The 13,338-nt window shown below is 42.6% G+C and overlaps 1 protein-coding gene across 1 annotated transcript in view; it reads left to right on the forward strand.

Moving 5' to 3' along the window:
- Positions 1 to 231, forward strand: part of STAB2 (stabilin 2) — an 805,158-nt gene extending 804,927 nt beyond the window's left edge. The window contains 1 exon segment of the mRNA XM_069228991.1: positions 83 to 231. Within this exon segment, the coding sequence (XP_069085092.1) occupies positions 83 to 127 (45 nt within the window). The 3' untranslated portion in view covers positions 128 to 231.
- The last annotated feature ends 13,107 nt before the right edge of the window (positions 232 to 13,338 follow it).

A 13,338-nucleotide genomic window follows, 5' to 3' on the forward strand; every position in this document is an offset into this window, starting at 1 on the left:
ACTGTCCTTTTGCCACTCGAAACGGTAAATGATTACCGGTATTAAGCATTCTGAAGGGCTTTCTTGATTTGAATTTTTACAGGACTCAGACGAACAGCAGTTGGTGACAGACAAACCGCACGAGTGATTAGTGCGCTGAGACGCGGAAGCTACATTTTCAGCTGTGAACATAAAACGGATTTTTGCTGAGACGAGAACTAGTGGATACTGTAATAAAATGTGAATATTTAATGTCCGTCTTGTGCGTTTCCGTTTCAGAGCAGAATGAGTGGGTTGTGTTTTGTCATCACAAAAAATGCTAGCAACCTTTCAAAGATGAAAACGGAACCCTTTTGAGGTGTATGCATTTTGATATCTTATTCATTTTATCTCAGGTTTAGGTGTGAAGGCGAAACTTACGGATTTCATTTCCTCTCACTTGTGCCAGTGTTTTGTTATATACCTTTGTTGTCAAAAGCATAAATATTCGTTCAACTTTTTTTGTGTTTTGAGTGTAACGTGATTTTTTTCGGTTACTTCTTTTGCACTAAAATAGATTATCACACAAATCTATTTCTGACTAATAAAGATTTATCAGTGTTTTAATAATTTGACTTAAACCAGGTTATTGTTTTTCATAACTCAAAGAATGCGACCCTCAAGAGGCATGCGCACAGGTGGGCTTCTAAACACCTATTTTAACCCCACCCTTCAGTTAATATAGGCCTATAATCAGCGATGGCGCTAAATGACTGGATTCCAGACTTTAATCTATTCTAGACCAAGCAAAATGAAATCATAGAAAATATTTAAAGGGGGACCAATGATATTGTAAGGCAGTCACATGCAAATTACATTTGCAATATTATGTTTCAACATCAATACTGGTGAAATTGAACAACACATCTTTGGCACAATCTACAATTCTTCTATATTGTCTAAAACAGGATGTGTTACCTCACAACCCTAGGAGACCACAGTTTAAACTTAATGGAGCAGCTTTGTGAGCTAATCAGTTCTCTCACACTTATTTTCAAAGCTACAGGCTGTATTAACGGGTTAATAAAACAAGCGTTGGTAAATGCATTAGGTTTGAACTATTTGTTTAATGATACACTTTTTGGTAAATTTTACATTGATGAGCAGTTGGGGCATATAAGTTAGAGAAACTTAGTAAAAGTGTTATGACTTGATTTTTGAGAAAGACAATATATTATGCAGTATCTGGTGGTTATATCTGTATTTGTGGGTGATTTTGTGAAAGTCAGATTTATCCACTCTCTGGAATATGAAGGGAATTGGACGATGATGCAAAGTTGTGAATTCCATCGCACCCCATTGAGAGGATCTTAGGCACTGGCCAAGAAATCAGACTGCATATTACTGACACAATTCCTCAAATATTAATTTCCCGGATAAGGTTTTTAACACTGCATACAGAAAGAAATGTGAGAAGTAATGGCCCTTTTTGTTCACAAAATTAACTTCAAACAAGAAGTATCTAACAAACCTGCAGCAAACAATAACAGCAATTTAGTCAATTCTTAAAACCCTTCCCACAGAATGAGAGGGGGGGTGAAAAAATGGTTTGTCCATGATCACACAACGTCTCTCAGTGGCGAAGTCGAATAACATTACCAGGCTATTCCTGGTGACATAACAGGAAACTAATTTAAATAAAAGGAATACGTTATATCCTTAGATATAAACAATGGATCCTGAGACAGGCCCAGAGTGGTGGAATGTTTACAGTTAAGAAATTGCAGTTTTAGTGCACCATAACCAGCCATAAGTCTCCCCTAATCGTGCAGCAGAGCTGCTCTTGGTTCAGCTTTGGAATGGAAATTGTCCTGCAGCACCCTCCCCTTCCGCATGCAACTGTGACCTCTTCTGATATGCACTCACTCTAAACACTGTGTGATCACTTCCACATGCAACTGTGACCTCTTCTGATATGCACTCACTATAAACACTGTGTGATCACTTCCAAATGATCAGCACAAGATATTGATGTGAGATATTCAGCCACCTTAATGTTCTCTGAAACAAGAGAAGTCAGTTTTTCTGCTGCAGTGACAAATGTTACTTTTGGAGTCTATCACGTTATAAAACATTAATCAGAAATTTTGTGTTGAAATATATACCTTCCGAAATGCGTGTACTCTGGCAATCAGTGGTTGTTGTGGTTTTTTTTTCGGAGTGCTTGTGTCTGAATGAGACCCGGGTGGAAGGAATGAGAGCAAGCAACAATGGAGAATGGACAATGAGGAGTATATCAGCCTTCAAACATGTGCACTCTAAAGGAGTGTTAGATTAAAATTAAAAACAAGCGCCGGCCTCGGATGCACTTGAGCTAATCCCTACTTGGCACCCGTGCGACTTGTGAGTGCGTGCTGCAATCTAAACAAGTGCAGGCCTCTGATGCAATCAAAAGGGGCCCTGCTGAATGTGCCCATGTGTAATGTAACTGGTGCTCATGTTGAGCATGTTGAGCACTTCAATACCTTCCAGTCGAGATCACACTATGTAAAACTGCCAAAAAAACAAGCAAGGGAGTTTGGGATCACGAGGTCTCCAAAGCGGATGAAAACTGTACTTGTGCCTGGAGAGACTGATAGGAGGAAGACATGAGAAACAACAGGAAATAGTATGCATCAGCCAATAAACACTGAGGAAAAGTAAGTGGCAAGCACAGGAACCAATGAAAAGCAAGGGAGGAGGATGTAAGCCCCTTTTAAGATTTATATTAACAATAGATTTCCCAAGCACAGTACAAGCGCTGTGCAGGTGAAACCTAAAAAAGGGGCTGAAAAGTATGGGGTTAATATTAGGAACCTATGGAGCTGCAACTTTTGAGCTGTACCTATAGAGCTCTAGTTATGAAACAGCAACTAAGAATCTATAACTATTAAGCAGTGGCTCTAACTGGAACAATAATGACTGAGTTCAACTATAGGTCTTTAACTATGATGCTACAACTGAACAACACAATACTAGTGAGAATATAAGCGTCAGTTGCTCTATACATGAAGTGGCAGAAGACAATGAAACATTTTTAGGTTGCAGCAGGCTATCAATTACCAAACCTCAGCACATCCAAGACAGCCCTCTTTCAGCAGGTTTTAAAACATTACTAAATGGATTAAAAGATGGCTGCCATAGCTGCATGTACACCCATGGAAGCCATCTTTGAATGCATTTCTAATACTTTAACAAAGTGAATTCAAAGGTAGTCACTGTGGATGTGCATATCTGGGCCGGGTATCCTGGAATGCCGTTTAGTATATTTTAATAAATCCCACCCAAATATGACCACCATGGATATGTGTGCGTCCGCAGCAGTCATTTGTGAATACCATTTGTTAAAAAAAACAAAAAACATTATATATATGTATATATACATACATATATAGTTGTGCGGGAGGTCATTAAGAAATAGTAAAAAACTAACATTTTAGGGTTCCAAAACACCGATAGCAAGGGAGAAAGCGTGTAGAAAATAAACAAGAGAGGTGAGAGCAAGAGGAATTTATGTTGGAGGAGAAACGAGGAACAGAGGGAGAAGGAGAGCAGGGAAAGTAAAACGTCCCCCCCAAAAGCAAGGTCTGATGTCAGCAGTGGAAGAATACATCATCCAGTGAGAGCACTGTGAGGACCAAGGGGCATATTTATACTCTGTTTGCACCGAATTAGCGTCATTTTGTTTTACTCTAATTCGGTGCAAAACTAACTCCATATTTATACTTTGGTGCTAGACCCATCTAACTCCAAATTTATGGAGTTAAACTCATTTTTTGGAAGTGGAGACCTACCTTGCCTTAATGAGATGCAAGGTAGGCGTTCCTGTGCAAAAAATGACTCTATGGCCTTAGCCCCATATTTATACTCCTACGCGGCAAAAATGGTGCAAGCGAGGGAGTCTACCATCCTAACATATAACCCTGCTTGTTTTTTAGTATATATATATATATATATATATAATTTGTTTCTAAAAAATATGCAAACACCTCAGCTCCTTCCTGGAAAGTTTCAGGGTGATCTGTTAAACAGCAGTGAAGAGAAAGTGTGTGGTGGGGTCCACAATATATATATATATATAAAAATTAACGAGTGCCAGTCACCACTGGGTAGCTATAGCTAGTTTTGGGTTTCCATAGTCAAGGCATTCTTTTGCTTGTTAATAACTGTGGCGCTGTTTGATAAATCATCATGGGCCATAGGTTTCTGTAAGTAGCACTATCGCTAAAAGTGCTGGAGAGAATTACACCATATTGGACAGGAAGCTAGCGTTTGGTCTGCAGACGGTGCTTTTTGTGATTTGGTGTAAATCAGTTCAGTAGTTTTTGAAAAATTATAGCTATAAATATATTTGTATATCTGGATGGTTGGGTCAGTGAGAGGCTTGTAAGAGTCTTGCAGGAGTGCCAGCTTTAAAATAGAGCATTCTGATTAGCTCCTGTGCAGCTCTTAAAAAGAAATTTCACTGGTTTTGTTAGTATTATAAGGTACATTTATAATGTCCCTTTAGCTTTTGGTTTTCTCAGTGAATTGTTGAGGTTTTTTTCAAGTATAAAGTAAGATACTATTACAATTCCTAACTGTAACTTAAAATAAGATGTCATTCACTGTATGAGGAGTGGGGTTCGGCCTGCAGCCAGGCCCTGCATCCAACCACCCCCCCACCGCCGTTGACTGTGTGTAATGTAACAATATAAAGGATGTAATTTCAAGTAATAGACCTATTCGTTTTGTCAAAATATATGAACATCAAAATATGAAAAGCTGTAAGCCTATTGGCTTTATTAAGGGGTCAGCACATCAACATATATAAAGCAGACTTTGGCTTTATCAAAGGGTTAGCACATCAACATATATTAAGCAAACCTAGTGGTTTTGTCAAAATCACCATTAACTAGAATCAACTATATTGGTCAAATTCATAAGGTGCATGTTTAATAATAGGTATTGTCACAAAATATTTTCAATAAAGCACTTCTAAAAAACAAACTAAACATGTTTGAGTCTTTTTTAACTTTTTCTATGTCACAAAGTGCAGGCATAGAACCAACCACAAGAGTTCTCTGCACTACAGCTAAAGAGCATAAAGCTACAACTAAAAGTGTTTTAAAAAAAACATATGATAAGCTCTCCTGAGGTTATGGATTTAGTGACACTGGAGACTTACACAGTTTTTTTAATGTTGCTGGGGATCTGCTGCTCTCGCTGCAGCCCTCCAGAACATTAAGAAAATGTTTGCTGGTGCCCCTGCCCCCTTCTAAGGACATTAGCAGGAACCAAATCTATAACTAAAAAGACCTTGCAGGGCATTATGGGGCACTCCTTGCTTAGAGCAGTTAACGCTTTATAATACATTTCCGGGCTACTGGGAAAGGCCCCGGCCCCAGCCTGTTCCTCAGCCACCATCTTTCCTGTGTGTAGGTGGGAGTTTGCCATTATTTTATAGTGGGTGCCCTGGTGTCCACACAGGGAACCCACACATTTTGTATATGTTAGTGGTCAGGGGAGAGACACAAGGTCCCCATGGTTTCTGCAGGCTCTCCAGCCACTGGGTGCAAGCCAGAGCCATCCATTATTTTATGGTGGGTGCCCCATGCCCACCTAGGGCACCCACAACATGGCCAACATGGGGGGTAGGCGCTCCAAAGCCCCCACAATCCTTGCCAGCTCCGCAGCCAGTACCCATCCTAGGTGCACCAGGGAAACTGCTCTGTCACTTTGCTCCTGCCTGGGTGAAAGCATCTTTTTATTCTGCTCCGGCCGGGAAGGAGCAGAGCTCAGCTCCAGGTCTGGGAAAGGTCAGGCAAACTTGTATTCTCTGCCCACACTCTCCTGGTCAGGGAATAGCAGTGTCTCTGAGTATAGGGTCCTCAGGGTCTCCTAAAAGCTTGCAGAGGGAAGCCACATGTCCTCATCTTAAATATCAAAACAGCCACAGGGAGTAGTATCCCCAAGGTCTCCTAAAACTTCAAAGTGGGGGGGGGTGGGAGCACACATTTGTTCCCCTAAATATGAAAATAGTCCCGGGGGCTTCTGGAAGGCTCAAGAAGGGGGCTGCATGCATATGCAAACAATCACGAGTCATGGGGTTCTGGGGCCTGTTAAAGACCCATGAAGGGAAGCACATGTCCCCCTCCCATTTAAGAATGAAATCGGCCCTGGGTAATGGGGTTCTCAGGGCCTCTAAAAATGTGAAAACCATCCGTAGCCCTGGCAGATTAAAAATGAAAAGGGTGGATGTCCACCCTTTTTTTGTGACTGAGTTGCAGTGCCGTAAAACAAAAGGCATTGATAAAGCCAACAGGTCTTGCACTAGCCACCAGCCATTTGACAATTATTTCCTTATTTTGTCACAGTTTTTTTAAAAACGTTGTTTTTTTGGAAAGGTGCGAGCCCTCATTAAGGAAAAAAAAATTGGTTATGGGCACAAATATTGTTTTGGTCTCAAAAAGCACACATTGCCATAGGGGAACTATTCTGTGTAAGGATGTCCTCCTGGTGAAAGGGCAGTAAGCTGTAACTCATAGTGAAGTCAGCAAATGGCTGAAATGGGGTTGATACATGACCTCTGGAGTCGGTCAAAGAAAAATGAATGACAACCACAGGGTAAAGGATGAAATCTGGCTGAAAACCCCTATAAGTAACTATGTATACACATAATTTTACTAACATCAAAAGGTCTGGGCTAAGACAGACTTAACAAAGCCAATCGGTCTTCCTTTGGCTGCTAATCTGTCATCTTTAATGGGGAAAGAAAGAAACAAACAAAGAAAGAAAACGCAGAGAAAGGCAGGAACAAACAAAAATGACAAAGGAAGGAAGGAAAGAAAAAGAGGGAAGAAGGACAAAAGGAAAAAAGCAAAGAAAGATAAAAGAAGGAAAGAATGATGGAATGGCAGACAATTGGGATTGCAAAGATAGAGCACCCTCATTAGCTTATTCTCTGAGTCCATATGACCTGCAGGTATGGTGTGAAAATGAAGCAGTCAGATAAACAAAAGCCACTTCAAAAGGAATTTCCAACAGCATTGGGAGAAGACAGAACTGATAAAGCTGGAATGTGTCCTGTGCTCATGTCTGATAGAAAGTGTCCTATCACATTAGGCTCTACAAACAACGGCAATACTAAAGTAATAACAAAGAAAAAATTAGAACACTGGCACCAAAGGGAACTCCCTCATGTGTGGATGTGCTCCTTTAAAAAGGGAGAAATGCAGTCACTCCATGTTAAGTTAGCCAGTGACTCAAGTAGGCTGGCCCACTGTCTCATGCTGTATACTACAATGAGTGGAAGCAAAATGACATAACACAGAACAATGGATGATACATATAAATGTAGTAACATCAAAACATCTTAGCTAACACAAGACCTAAACATTTGTTTTTTGGCCCTGGGGACAGGGAGGAGCCTCTAAGATCCTGACACCCACCCCAAAGCCTAGGGGGCACAGTAGTGCAACCCTGGCCCCCTATCTGTTTTTTTATTCTTCTTCTAAGACAGAGGACTGAGTCCCAGAGTCCTAAAATGCCTCCAAAACATCTTTGTTGATGTGGTGGCAACCAATCAGATCTTATGTTTAGATCTGTTGAACCTGCATCTTTATATATACATACATTTTAATTTCTCAACTACTTAACACATTTACACCAACTTGCAAAACGCATGCTTTCTGAATCAAGATCAAGCTTTGTGCCAACTTTGGTGTAATTCTGTTCAGCTGGTTTTGCAGTATCGCTGTTCAAGTGTCCTATGGAAAACTGTGACCGATCACTCCAATTGTTTCCTGGAAAAAGCTGAGGTGGATGAACTTTTTTTGGCACCAAGATGCAGCAAATCAAAATACCTATGGAAACATGGTCCTAACTATAACTACAGAACGGTGACCATATATATGTATGTCCTAACTATAACTACAGAACGGTGACCAGATATATGTATGTATACATTTATATATATATATATATATATATATATATATATATATATATATATATATATATATCACTGAAAAAAAACCTAAGGTTACAGGGATGTTATAGTTAGGCTTACATTTTAAATGTACAAAACTATAGAAATTCACCTGTTATAGTTAGAGTTATCTCAAGTAACTATAACTTGTGCTCTAAGGTAACTATAACTTGCGTCCCCGCCATGCACAGTTTTTTTTGTAAAAATTGTTACTGCAGATATTACATTTATATTATCAGTGATGTTATCAAAGATGTCATGAGTGCTGTAATTTGTGGGGTAGTTAGCAGTGCATTTCTTTTTTTTTTTAACTTAATTTATGCTTTTATTAGATTCACATGTAATCTTGCAATTGCAGCTGCAGACAATATATGTTGTCAAATAATACCAAAGTATGAGACAAGGAACTTTGACCTCCTCAACCCAATCCGGAGACATCCATCCATGAACTGTATTAAAGGTTCCCACCCTCATTTGTATAATTCACGGTCCATTCTCAACATATCACGCAAGATCCCCCGCTTCTGGTTCTCCCGTTTCTTTACTGATAAGATATTGCTTATAAATATCCCAGTGTTTCGCAGGTCTATTGGTTGGGGGGAGCCATTCACTGTAGTTGACTGTTTGCGTATTACAGTACACCATGTCTCTGTGCCAGTCCTCCACTGTCGGAACTGGTCCGTGGTCCCGCCTCATAGCAATACGTCCTTTAGCCAGCAGAAGCCCGATAGCTATTAATTTCCGAAATGTTATCTGCAGATGCCTATCCCATCCCAAGAGTGCCATGATCAGTTCACAGTCAAGCTGTTCTCCAACTATGGATTCCATTCACCGCGCTCCAGAAGCGCCTCACTCCATCACAGGCCCAAGACATGTGCAGGAATCCAGCCTGTTCCCTCTCACATCTAGGGCAATTCACATTCTCTCTTAATCCATATCTATGGAGCCTAAGAGGGGTTTAGTATACTCTATTTAAATACTTAAAATGTATAAGATGGTGTCTGCCATTCAAGGATATTGTACGCGTTCTGGCACAGCAGTAGTACCACTGTTCATCTGTCAACTGAGCCCCCAACTCTCTCTGCCACTCCAGCAGCACATTCGATAGCTCATGAACTCGTGACCTCTGCATATAGACAGGAGACTAGACACCGAGGTTGGTCATTTAATATCACTACTGAGAGAGCCTGTACATCTTGGGGCTCTTGCATATCGTCTCCTAATAGCGCTACCAATGCATGCCTCACTCTATGATACTGATACCGGAGTAGAGAGGTAGGATCGGCAACCCGGCTCTCCAACAAGTCCCACCTTTTCATAATGCCTTCCTCGAATAAATCCCCCATAGTGCTAATGCCCAGCTCTTTCATAGCCTGTACTAACTTTTGATCCTGCCAAAGCACGAACCAGGTGCACCAGTCCAACGGCATATGCAGGGAATACAGTAGGACCAATCCCCGTCCATGCAAAAGCTCATGCGAGGCACGGGTAACAGAGTTCAGGGAAGCAAATTATTTATAGTGTCTATTCGGGCGTGAAACATCCTGCTCTGTAAGGGGACCGGTGAAGCCAACTCCCTCTCTATTTTTAGGTACAGGATGTCGCCAGTCCCATGAATCCAAGCCTGTGCTACCACAGCGTGCGCCGCCACACTGTAGGCCACGTTCCAGGTAACTAGTCTGATCTCCCTAGAGCTCTTATGTGTATCTGGATATAAATGAGTTTGGGTCATCCGTTATAGTAGGACTTCAACACTGTGTCCACCCTTCCTTCGTCATGTATCTGCAATCGTACTTCTCTGAGCATAGATATTAATTCAAACAACAATCCCCCAACAACCCCTGAGGTCCCACCCACAATAGGCAATACCCCAACCTGCCCATCTGATTATTCCCCAAAGAAACATCCCCTCACTCTCCCCAACATAATCTATCCCTATGATGACTATAGGTGGTGCACACACGTAGGCGGCCACGACATATTTCACTGATGTGCCGGCCACCTATACATTGTTACAAACAAACCACTCCCAATGTATATATTGCATGTAAATCTAATAATAAACACACATTCCTCATATATCTTCCCCTTTGCTGCATTATACCAAATTTGACAGTTTCAGTGTCTAAAGTGCAGTCAGTGATTAAGGGTTAATCACATTGTTCCCACCATATTAGTGGCTCATGTACTTTTCCAGGGTTGTAACCTCATGACCAACAGCCCGTCTCCAGTTGGCTAGAAATCTGTGTCGTCAACATCGCTGCTCCCTTTACCTGCCGCTCTGCGTTTCACAAACTGATCCAGTTTTTTGTGGTCCGTGAAAAATTTTGGGCTTCCGTCCACTTCTACTCTTAATTTAGCCGGGTACAGCATTCTGTATTCCAGGCGCAAGTTTCTTAATTGTTTCTTCCCCGCAATAAACTGTCTCCTCGCCTCCTATACCTGTATTGTGAAGTCCGGGTACAGCGAGAGTGTAATTCCTTCATATTGCAAAGTTTTCAGTTCCCTGGCGCGGCGCAAGGCAGCGTCTCGATCTCGTATAGTTCAACAGTTTCGCTATAATAGGATGAGGTGAGGCCCCCGGATCGGTGTGCTCGCTCCACGACAAACAGGTCAGAAAAGTAGCACGCCCCAATAGTTGCACCAGTAACTGTTCAATGAAGCCCTCTATATTGTCAATCGCGATGGACTCTGCGATAAGCACTATATGTAGGTTATTTCTCCGGGAACGGGTTTCTAGGTCATCTATCTTGGGAGGCGCTAGGGCACAAAAAGTATACTTCTGCTGTATTAGCACAACAATGGCCAAGGATGAGCATGCCTCAGGCACATAAACTTGCCTCTGTTGCTTGATTTTTCGCAATCCAAACTCAACTTGCAGCCCCAGCCAGGCATCCAGGATCGTGGCGCGCTAAATCCCCACTGATACCATCTCCCAATGTGAACCGCTGCAGTCACAAGCGAGTCCCCTTCTTACGTTGTAGGCCAGCAATAGAATTTGTACTCAGGTCTCCACGGTTTGAAGGGCCTCCGCATCCAAGGGCCCAACTCCAGGCCCAAGCAGCGGCAAGCCCAGCTTCAGGGCCCTCAGCACGGGTTCTCCGCCACCAGCTTTGCACCAGTCGCTCTACGCCACCTTTCCCCGCAGGGCCGCTCCAGTCTCTGCCTCACCCACCGTCGCTCCACTCTCCAGCACCCGGGGGTTCAGCGCCAGGCCCAAACAGCACGGAGTTCAATTTTTGGGCTCCCAGCGTGCGCCTTCGGACTCCTTCAGCGCCACAGGCTGCCCGTATCGCCTCACCACGTGGGGCCCCGCAGGTAGCTAGCCTCAGTCACCAGCGCCCCACCACCGCTAGGCCTCACTGGTACTGCAATGCTCTCCGCACCCATCCAGCAGCGCCACCGTACACAGCACACAGCACGTTCTTCGTGCGCTCCACGGCGCATCAGCCTCTCTCCACCGCACTGCTCTCACCAGGCTGCCCCTGCTCCAACGGTCGCCCCATATGCCTCTTGTCACTGCCAGGCCTCACAGCATCCCTCCAGCCGCGTTATCGTGGGCTCTCGGGCCGAGACGCCTTCCTCCCCGCTCCTCGGTTTCTGGCAAAATCGGGGCCATCACGCACCTCCAACATCTATCCGCCAACAGCTGATGTGTAGTACTTGGCAGGAATGGTGTAGTTTGAAGGATTATTTACGGATTATAAGGCGGCTGGCGGAGCTCCGCTACAACGCGGCCATCTTGTGACTGGTCAAGCTCCACCCCCAATTAGCAGTGCATTTCTAAGGTTTTTTAATTCTATATCCTAACTTTACTGTCCCTGTAACCTTTGTTTTTTTCCTGTGAATTTCTATGTTTTTTTTTAACATGTAGTCTTACCATACGTTAATCCAACCACTGCCATGCATGGTCTGCGGCCAACCCCTTGCTGCGCACGGCCTATAACTACCCATCCCTGCTCTACACATGGCCTTCGTCCAAACGCAACGGGGATTGTCTGCAGGTCCTGTCCTGTGGTTAGGCCCTGCGGCCAACCCCTATAACAGCCCAACCCAGCATTGCCTCTCACCTTCCTCAGGTCGATATTGGCCCCAGGGATCCCATGCCCTGGGGCCTGGCCTAAACCTTTCATTTTTTGGGCGGGCGGTATGGGGCTCAACTTTGACTAATCCAAGTGAGTTTTTATATTTTATGTCACCTATAAAGGGGGATCTGTATATTAAAATTGTCTTGGTTGCCCTTGTAGTCTTTTTAATTCTGTAGGTCCCTAGATAAGGCTAAAACATTATGTGACCTCTAAAGAGTCTCTAGTAAGTGCTCCACATCAACTTTTGTCAACCTGTTTCAGCCCTAGTATGCTTTCAACAGGTCACATTAACTTTCTTCAGCACCACCAGTATCCAAATCCCTAGCATTAATTAAATTTAACTTATCATTATTTTAACCATATCCATGTTGATTCTGCATTCAAACGTTCATCCTGGAATGTCACATACTTATGGTACCTTCCAAGGTATTTCCCCAGACTCCTTCTCTTCTAGTGTCGGCTACTAGCCCCATGGGCAGCTTAAGGGTGGTCAGCCTTTTAGTCACACATTTGTGAGAGGACTTGACCGGTTTCCTATTACTGCAGGTGCTGGAGGAAGTAATGAGAGAAGGATTTATAAGTTTCTATATATTAAAAAAATGTATGGATTGCCGTGATACAAAACATAAATTGAAAAAAGGGTTAAAAAATGAAAAATACACTATAGTGCACGATGTTTTGCAAATATAGGACACTACAGTGTATTTTCTTTTTTAATCGTATTTAGATATGCACAAAGGTCTGCGCAGAACCGCAGTAATAACTAGAAATTACTGTGCTACTTTAAAAAAAATAAACTACAGTCTACCGTGCACTGTTATATGAGAAATGATGTAATTTTAAATGTCATAAGTCTTATCATAGTATTATTATATTATTCCATAATGTTTATAGAGTGCTGTTGTCACCTCCAAGGTATCCTGGTGCTTGCCTCTCAAGTAGAGCTGCTGTTGATTGAATGGACCGAACATTAAATACCTGGGAATAGACAGGTTTTCAAAGCTTTCCTAAATTGCAAGAGATCTGTGCTGTTTCCCAGTGGTCCTGCTAATTTGTTCCAGAGCTGTGCCACCTTAACTGAGAAGGCTTGTCTTCTCTGTCATTTTAGGAATAGGAATACAGAGGATGTTTGCAGTCAATTAATGTAGGGACCTTGACAGTACATATTGTTTGAATTTCCTTAGCAGTGGTTTAGGGCCTTTTTCCTGAATTGCTTTAAAAACTATGCACAGTGATTTAAAAGCTCTTCTTTCCTTTATTGAGAGCCTGTGAAGCTCGCTCACG

The sequence above is a fragment of the Pleurodeles waltl genome, chromosome 4_1, assembly GCF_031143425.1.
Source record: "Pleurodeles waltl isolate 20211129_DDA chromosome 4_1, aPleWal1.hap1.20221129, whole genome shotgun sequence".
Lineage (NCBI taxonomy): Eukaryota > Metazoa > Chordata > Amphibia > Caudata > Salamandridae > Pleurodeles > Pleurodeles waltl.